At 33.6% G+C, this 10122-nt stretch overlaps 1 protein-coding gene across 1 annotated transcript in view; it reads right to left on the reverse strand.

Annotated features, from left to right (window-relative positions):
- The window catches only part of LOC137614636 (tektin-1-like), a 16752-nt gene extending 10198 nt beyond the window's left edge, over positions 1-6554 (reverse strand). The window contains exons 1-3 of the mRNA XM_068344333.1: positions 6313-6554; positions 5505-5632; positions 474-704 (exon numbers count right to left, since the gene is read on the reverse strand). Of these exons, the coding sequence (XP_068200434.1) occupies positions 474-704; positions 5505-5632; positions 6313-6459 (506 nt within the window). The 5' untranslated portion in view covers positions 6460-6554. The remainder of the gene's footprint in view (positions 1-473; positions 705-5504; positions 5633-6312) is intronic.
- Between the last annotated feature and the right edge of the window lie 3568 nt (positions 6555-10122).

The following is a 10122-nucleotide window of genomic DNA, read 5'->3' on the forward strand; positions in this document are numbered from 1 at the left end:
ACTATTGCTTCACGTTGTGATTATTTCCATGACTTTGCTGATAGTAATTCATGAAGCTACAGAAGTCAGAGAAAGGTCAGTGTAAAAGTACAAAGTTGTGGGACAAGAAAATTATTCTTAGTGTAGTGTTAAATTGTTGATGTTTGCAAATAATATAGTATTGGTTGGGGATAGTGAAGAGAAACTGCAGAACCTGGTAAAAGTCTTTGAAATTTTTCAAAAGAGGAGAAATTTTTGAGTAAATATGAGCAAGAGTAAGGTTATAAGTGTTGATGGAAACCAAGACCATTGAGCAATGAAAGTTTAATACTGGCTATGGAATAATAAAACAGGAATTTTTATAGGTAGTTGTAAGTAAGTACAATAGATGATGATAAGAGGTAAGTTAGAATATGTGAAGCAAGAGAGATGAGTGTGGGTGTGTTTGTGTGAAGCTCGAAAGGTTTTGAGCTGACGGAAACATTTTGCAAAACCTGATGTCAAGACATTGGTGAGCCACTTCTAAAGGATGGATGTAGAGATGAAGAGCTTTTTCCAGTCTTTCCTTCATGGTCTTCAAGACAGTGATATCCTTGTCCATTGCTGTATGTCTTGCAGCGAGTTCCTCCCTCCAAAACGTAACATCACATACTCGGTCTTCGAGGCGTCTCTCCACCTCAGCTCGGTGCTGACTCGTCAGTTTGTCAGTTTCCTCACATATTCGTCTGCAAAGAGAGAGAGAGAGAGAGAGAGAGAGAGAGAGAGAGAGAGAGAGAGAGAGAGAGAGAGAGAGAGAGAGAGAGAATGGGTATTATACAATATTAGTGTACGGCATCCCTCAAAAATGCGAGCTAAATATTTAGATTGATATGCACACACAGATTTAACACTTCCCCTCTCCCTTTCTTGACTACAACCACTCCCACCAGTGTATGACTATCCACTCTCCCCCCTACGGGGAGACACCGAGTAGCATACCTCTTGCCGCTGAGCGTGACCAGATATATATATATATATATATATATATATATATATATATATATATATATATATATATATATATATATATATATATATATATATATTCTATTATATAGAGGAGATTAAATTCCAATGTAAAAATATTTGAGTTCGATATGTTTCAGTTTTATTCTTTGACTGTTCAATGATACGTTTTGCGGGCGTTAGCCAGAGAGAATTATTTTGGAAAACTTGCTTCCAACAGAAATCTTTTTTATATAATTGTTAAAACAATTAATAATGATTACATGTAAGACTTATGTAATGAGATCTATCAAATGTAAATTAATATTTGGAACAGTTATTGGTAACCCTACTATTAAGGTTTTCAGTTATGCTGAACCAAATTGATTATTTTCATCGATATATTTATGCATATTATTATTACTATTATTATTATTATTATTATTATTATTATTATTATTATTATTATTATTATTACTTGCTAAGCTACAACCCTGGTTGGAAAAGCAAGATGCTATAAGCCCAAGGGCTCCAAACAGGGAAAATAGCCCAGTGAGGAAAGGAAATAAAGGAAACTACAAGAGAAGCAATTAACAATTAAAATTAAATATTTTAAGAACAGTAACAGCATTACAATAAAGCTTTTCATGTCATTATTTTGACAATTAAAAGGCAATAATCTTATACAATCAGGAGGAAAGTGATCTGTCTGATCTTCCTTTTAGACATTTGGCTCACCTCGACCATGTACAGTTGGACACAGAAATTCATGGTACATCCCATTCTCAGGAAATGCACTCTGACAGGAACTTGTCGTGCAATAAGAGTGTGACAGGGTGCACTTCCCCAGAGCTGGGTGTGCTAAGAATTCCTGTCTCTAACTGTACTTTCGCTAGAAATTGGTCCGCAAAGATGGTCTGGGGAAATATTACATATCTGGATCATTTAAGAATCCCCCATATAACTATATTTCGGCTCCGGAGCTTGGCTTCGGCCCAATAATATCATAAAGCAATCAATCAATCATATAACTATAAACTCGTTTTCATCGTCATTCGCAAGGGACAAATTTCTTCATTTCGCTTCATCGGTTAAATCTCCAGTCACCTCACCTGTCACTCATATTTCTGACGTTTCTATACTTCAAAAGGTCTTTGGCTCGTCCCTTTCATTCTTGAGATTAGCCATTTGAGTGCCATTGGACATATTCTACGTCCAGTTATTACTAATTTTCCTCATTTATGATTTACATAAAAGAAAGTTCTACTGACAGTGCAAAGGGATGTGTATATCGTATCCTATGTAATCCATGTGAAAAAAAAAATCATATTGGTCAAAATGGTAACGCCCTCAAAAAGAGATTTGAACAACATAAGGAAAGTGTCAGGTATGCTCAAGATAACAATGCAATGTTTGTCCATGTTAGAGATAAAAATCACGCTATTAATTGGCCATGTTCAAAGAAATTGGTTCACTCAAATGATTCATTGGAAAGAAACATAAGATTCCAGTTTTATAAAAGTAAGCTTTGATAACAACTTGAATATAGGACATGGGACTCGATGCATATATATCCAAAAAGATCTGAAAGCTTTATAAAAGAAAAAAAAAAACTTTCACTACTTAATGTAGAACTGACTGTACCTCGGATAATAAGTGCCTATGTGAAATTAATCTTTCAGATTTAAGCTATCATTCACATGTAGGTACAGTCATTGTATGTAAATATACATATATGATTTTCTGCTGCTTATTAGCATGTTATAATTATGCATGGATATGGATATAATTATATGTTTATGTTGATAGGGTTATATTTGCATAAATGCCTATATGCATGTTAATCATATGAGCAAACATGTATATATGGGTACATGCATCTATTCATATGCATTTGCATGCTTGTAGGTATATATATATATATATATATATATATATATATATATATATATATATATATATATATATATATATATATATATATATATATATATATATATATATATATATATATATATATATATATATATATATATATATATATATATATATATATATATATATAAACTATATGTATATATATAAATATACATATATATACATATATATATTTATACATATTTGAATATATATATATATATATATATATATATATATATATATATATATATATATATATATATATTTATATATATATATATATATATATATATATATATATATAGTATATATATATATATATATATATATATATATATATATATATATATATATATATACTTGCACATATACACAACCTCCACAACGCTTGCCACGCTTCCAGAAGGCTAAATCACTGCCAGATCTTTTTTCAGACAGCCTCTATAATGTTTACAACACTTCCGGAAGGATTAAATCACTGCCAGACCGTTGCTCAGTCAACTTCCATAATGTTTACACACCTTCCAGAAGGCTCAATTCACTGGCAATTTTTTCATTAGACAGCCTCTACAACGTTTAAAACGCTTCCAGAAGGCAAAAATCATTGGCCACAACACCACATGCACTCGCTGCTCGAGCTCTACAATGTTTACAACGCATTCAGAAGGCGAAAATCACTAGCTAGAGCACCACATATACTGACTGCGCAGCCCCTACAAAGTTTACAATGCTTCCAGATTATAGAGGCTGTGCAGTGAGAGCAAGTGTTGTTGTTGCATGTAATTTTAACGTTCTGGAAGCCTCGTAAACGTTGTAGCAGCTGTTTGCGCAAATATCTGGTTGTGATTTTAGCCTTCTGTATGTGTTGTAAACGTTGTAAAGGCTGGCACTAAAAGCAAATTGTGGTGTAGCACGTTTAAGAGACTGTAGTAATTGCATGAGGAGACTGCAGTAATTGCATGAGGTGTTGTAGCCAGTGATGCCAGCCTTCTGGAAGCGTTATAAACGTTATATAGGTTGTGAAGAAGGTGCAAGTGGTTTAGCCAGTGATTTTGGCCGTCTGGGAGCGTTATAAACGTTAGAGAGCCTGTCTGACCAAAGATCTGGCAGTGATTTAGCCTTCTGGAAACATGGTAAACGTTGTAGAGGTTGTGCAGTGAATGCAAGGGGTGATGTAGCCTATATATATATATATATATATATATATATATATATATATATATATATATATATATATATATATATATATATATATATATATATGTATATATATATATATATATATATATATATACATATATAAATATACATACAAACACACACAGAAAAGAAACTAAATAAATATAGGTAGAATTTATCCGTGATGCATTTCCAGCCTTAGTTTTTGGCAGCAATAGTCTGTTACCATGGCTTCGTTTTTATTTTTTGGTGAAATAAATGAAAATTTATTGACTGTAAGTATTTACTTTAGTTTATTAATTCGCATTGACCAATTTCAGTATGAATGTAATTACTTAGCCATTATACAGGTGTGTATGTAAATATAAAATATATTTGTGTGTGATTTTTTGCATAAGTATATTTCGTCATTGATTATTATTTTAATTCTTGTTGTTTTTGTTGTTGTTGTTGTTGTTGTTGTTGTTGTTGTTGTTGTTATTATTATTATTTGTGTTAAGATTTGATTGACATTTCTCAAAGAGCCCTGCTGCTTAAAGATTTCTGACACTCAAGGTGAGTGGCGACTCCCCGGTAAGATTGGCAGCCTTATTGTCTTGGCACTACAGGGTGCAGTATTTTACCTCGTCTCCCTTTTCACCATAAAAGGAAACTGAAGGTCACATACTCTCTCTCTCTCTCTCTCTCTCTCTCTCTCTCTCTCTCTCTCTCTCTCTCTCTCTCTCTCTCTCTCTCTCTCTCTCTCTCTCTCTCTCTCTCTCATACCGAAAATCTCTTCCATTAGGTGTTTCCATTATTGATATTACAGAGATTTTCATATTTAGACTCTTGTTTGCTATAAATAGAGGGAAAAAGATAACATTCCATTAGATATGGACACGTTAGTCAAAATTTAAATTGGATGGACTAAACTAAAATATCGTGGTAAGCACATTAAAACCATATTTTTAGCACCCATACCATGGTACATCCAGGAAGAAAAACTTATGTTGATTCTAGACAATGATAGTACAGTACACTTGCACTTACATGTAAGAACACACACACACTCACACACACACACGTATATATATATATATATATATATATATATATATATATATATATATATATATATATATATATATATATATATATATGTGTGTGTATGTGTATATATACATATCATGGGTATTCAACAACTGACCGTATCCATGTGATTAACCAGCTAATAGATAAATCAACATAGTATGACAAATCATTCTGTATGGCATTTATAAAATATTAAAAAACTTTTGATTCTGCCAAAACTTCGGAAGTAATGAAAGCCTTTCAAAGTCAATGAGAGAGAGAGAGAGAGAGAGAGAGAGAGAGAGAGAGAGAGAGAGAGAGAGAGAGAGAGAGAGAGAGAGAGAGAGAGAGAGAGAGCAATAACTTAAGGGCTATTGAATGAAGTAACTAACTTATTCTCTTGGCGCGTTCTCTGAGCCTTTGATGCATGGGCATGGGCATCGTGCAGTTTGGCACTATGAGATGCCCGCCATACCGCTGGATTGACAGGAGGTGACGGAATCCAGGCGTCGCTTCCAACCTGCAGGAGACATTCGGAAACCAAAATAGAAAGTGGTTTTACTGGGAAGAATGTTTTTGCAAACGGGTACAACTACATGGTGGGGATATCCCCACTGAACTTTGATGTATTAGGAGACAAAAATGTTTTGAGTGATCATCGGAAAACCTGGGTTGGTTTGTAAATATAAATTGCAATGAAAATTGAGAGAGAGAGAGAGAGAGAGAGAGAGAGAGAGAGAGAGAGAGAGAGAGAGAGAGAGAGAGAGAGAGAGAGAGAGAGAAATTGGAGGATAGTGTTTAGCAGAGATTTTTGCTTACACAGAAATATCAGATATAGCTACGAATACTAATCATGTAATGCACTTTGATAAAAAGAAAGAAAAAAAAAAACCCTTGTTTCTAGTTATAGTTAATATTGAAAACATTTGTTGCCTTCATGCAGTAGATTTTATGAAAAAATATTCTAATATTAAAAAGAAACGATGGAAACATTTGTTAAATATGCCTAATTTTTAAAGGGCTTTACATGTGAACACTCCAGTGGATATATATTTGAATTTAATGCAGTAATATCAGCAAATGACCTTTAAGAAGAAACTTTGTACAAAGTCTCTTCAATGGATATTTGAAATGTACTACAAAATTACAGCAATCTCACACCTTATATACAGGAATCCTGCAACAATTTACATTCCTCACCTGTGCAGGTGTCCTGGGCTGCACCGCTGGTGCATAAGGCTGCTCTTGGGCTGCTGTAACTGGAGCGACCACCCCTGACCCAACGCGATAGTAATCCCTTGTGTATTCAGATCGACTCACTCGTCGAGCTCTCTCCAAAAGGGCCATTGCTGCAAGGAAGTAAAGACATTATACATTATTGTGAAGTAGGTAGTAGGATGGCCAGGGCACCAGCCACCCGTTGAGATAATACCGCTTGAGAGTTTTGGGGATCTTTGGCCAGACAGTACTCCATTGGATCCTTCCCTCTGGTTACAGTTCACTTTTCCTTTGCTTACACATACACCGAATAGTCTGGCATATTATTTATAGATTCATCATACACCTGACAACCCTGAGATTACCAAACAATTCTTTTTAACCCAAGGGGTTAACTACGGCAATATAATTGTTCAGTGGCTACTTTGCTATTGGTAGGGGTAGAAGAGACTCTTTAGCTAGGAGAAGGACACTCCAAAATCAAACCATTGTTCTCTAGTCTTTGGTAGTGCCATAGCCTCTGTACCATGGTTTTCCACTGTCTTGGTTAGAGTTCTCTTGCTTGAGGGTACACTTGTGCACACTATTCTATCTAATTTCTCTTTCTTTTGTTTTGTTAAAGTTTTTATAGTTTATATAGGAAATGTCTATTTTAGTGTTGTTACTGTTCTTAAAATATTTTATTTTTCCTGGTTTCCTTTCCTCATTGGGCTATTTTCCTTATTGGAGCCCCTGGGTTTATAGCATCCTGCTTTTCCAACTATGGTTGTAGCTTAGCAAGTAATAATGATAATAATAATAATAATAATAATAATAATGATGATGATGATGATGATGATGATGATAATAAAAAGTGTTTCATTGAGATTCAGGGTTTAGATGTTACTCATGAGCGGCAGAGTTTAGGGATAAAGATTGCGGGTGGCAGATGATCTCACTAAGCTTTGGAATGAATGTTTATTTAATTTTAATGAGCTAATGTAATTTCAACTATCCTCAAAATTTATTTTAAAACTTTGTCATAAAAGACAATTTTATTATTATTATTATTATTATTATTATTATTATTATTATTATTATTATTATTATTATTTTTTTATTTTTATTTTTATTTTTTTTTTGTTTTTATTATTATTATTATTATTATTATTATTATTATTATTATTATTATTATTATTATTATTATTATTATTACTAGCTAAGCTACAGTCCTAGTTAGAAAAGCAGGATGCTATAAGCCTAAGGGCTCCGACAGGGAAATTAGTCCAGTGAAGAAAGGAAAAAATGAAACAGATAGAATAGCGTGCCTGAGTGTACCCTCAAACAAGAGAACTCTACAACAAGACAGTATTAGAAAATGGTAAAGAGGTTATAGCACTACCTTAGACTAGAGAACAATGGTTTGATTTTGAAGTGTCCTTTTTCTAGGAGAGCTACTTACCATAGCTAAAAAGAGTCTCTTCTACCCTTACTAAGTGGAAAGTAGCCACTGAACAATTACAGTTAACCCCTGAAATTACCAGTAATTCTAGAATGTCATTACTACTACTATCACTATTAATTGCCAATTTACAACCCTAGTTGGAAAAGCAGGATGCTACAAGTCCAGGGGCCCCAACAGGGAAAATAGCTCAGTGAGGAAAGGAAACAAGGAAAAATAAAATATTTTAAGAACAGTAATACATTAAAATAATTATTTCCTATATAAACTATAAATACTTCAAGAAAACAAGAGGAAGAGAAATTAGATAGAATAGTGTGCCCGAATGTACCCCCAAGCAAGAAAACTCAACCCAAAACAGTGAAAGAATTGAATGTACACTAACATTTCTGCCTTTCATAAGTGACCATGTTGTGTGTAATTAAGATATATTTTCCAGAATAATATTCAGGGATAAAAGGAAATCTGAGAGCCCTTAAAATATTATTCTACTTCGTAGTAACGAGATACAATTTCATTAGGTGCTTCATGTGAACAAACGACAATTTCCATCAGCTTTAGGAATTCATAATATTAGAATTTGAAAGGCGTTATTTTAACCAAGTCAACGCTTGTAAAAATATGGCAATAAAACTTAGATTATCCTGAATTTGATAATGGTTTTTGGTAATGGGAAAAATACAACATGGCCATCACGGACATATGTTTTTTACTGGTAGAACGGTGTAATGGTAAATAATACCTATATTCATCATGACTACATTCCTGAATTCACCCCTTGACTAAAACTTGAATTATCCTAAATTTAATAATAGTTTTTGCTAATTTGAAAAATATAACATGACCATCAGGGATATATTATTATTATTATTATTACTATCCAAGCTACAACCCTAGTTGGAAAAGCAAGATGCTATAAGCCCAGGGGCTCCAACAGGGAAAAATAGCCCAGTGAGGAAAGGAAATAAGGAAATAAATAAATGAAGAGAACAAATTAACAATAAATCATTCTAAAATAAGTAACAACGTCAAAACAGACATGTCATATATAAACTATTAACATAAAAAACAAATATGTCATAAATAAACTTTAAAAAGACTCATGTCCGCCTGGTCAACAAAAAAGCATTTGCTCCAACTTTGTGTGTTGTGTGTGTGTGTATTTCTTTTTTTACGGGTAGAACGATGTAATGATAAATAATGTCTATATTCATTATGGCTACATTCCTGAATTCACTCCTTAGCCATCTAGACCAGGATCCATGGCACCCAAGAACGCACGCACACGAATTTTTTCTTTACCGATTCACAAGCTCGTATGATTAGTAATGTACTTCAGTAACCGTTTAGATTATTCAATGTGTTTTCATTGAGGAAAAAAGTTAAGAGAAATAATTCCTCCTTTGCTCTATGCAATGTGTGATAAATCTAAGTTCGAGAATCGAAAGGCCTTTACATCATAGCTTGATTGATTGATTTAAAGGTTTCAGGCATCCTGACATCTAAGGTCATTGACGCCGGTAACATTTAAATTATGTATACAAAAATAAAAAATAAAATAAAATAAAAAAGTATTCAATTAAATCATAAAAGTTGAATGTCATAAAAGTTAAATAGTTTTCAGAAGACCTGCTTCTGAAATAAATCTAAGAACGCCACTTGCATAGTAGGACACATCATTTCCAAGAATCTTGGCAAGGATGAACCTGCCACCCTCACCTCGAGCCTCAAACAAATAACTATTCCTCAAGTTGTTATAATTGGGGCATTCGGTCAACAAATGCCTCACTGTTAGAGGTACTAAACAGTCGTCACAATACGGTTGGTGTTGGCCCTTGAGCAGAAACTCGTGTGTCAACCGAGTGTGACCAATACGGAGACGACCAAGAGATGTCTCCCATTTTCGGGGCATCATATTATACCTCCAAGGAGATATGACATTTGTTACCTCTCGCATTTTATTCCCATCTAGGCTATCTCATAGCTTGGCTTACCACAAAATGACCAGAAGCTAAATTTTGAGCAGGAAAGTGAGATATAACTTTAAAATTACACCTCAAGACTAGTGTGTGATTGGTCAAGTAAAATGGTATGTGGATATAGTATCTTACATTTTTTTTTTTAAGAGTAGGCTAAAGGGGAAAAATCAATGTGGCAATCATTTATCCAAGGAAGTTTCATGATAGAACTCTTAAATGTATTATTCTAAGAGTTTCAAGGATGAATGATGTAGTTAATAGTTTGTTATGAGTGATTGTGAGTTTATTGGTGGGTTAAAAATCTTCCAGGTTCCTCATTGCTCTCTCCACAACACTGTGATTGTGGGCACATACTAGAAGGGCAGTAGTTGC

Source organism: Palaemon carinicauda, chromosome 21 (genome assembly GCF_036898095.1).
Source record: "Palaemon carinicauda isolate YSFRI2023 chromosome 21, ASM3689809v2, whole genome shotgun sequence".
NCBI classification, from domain to species: Eukaryota; Metazoa; Arthropoda; class Malacostraca; order Decapoda; family Palaemonidae; genus Palaemon; species Palaemon carinicauda.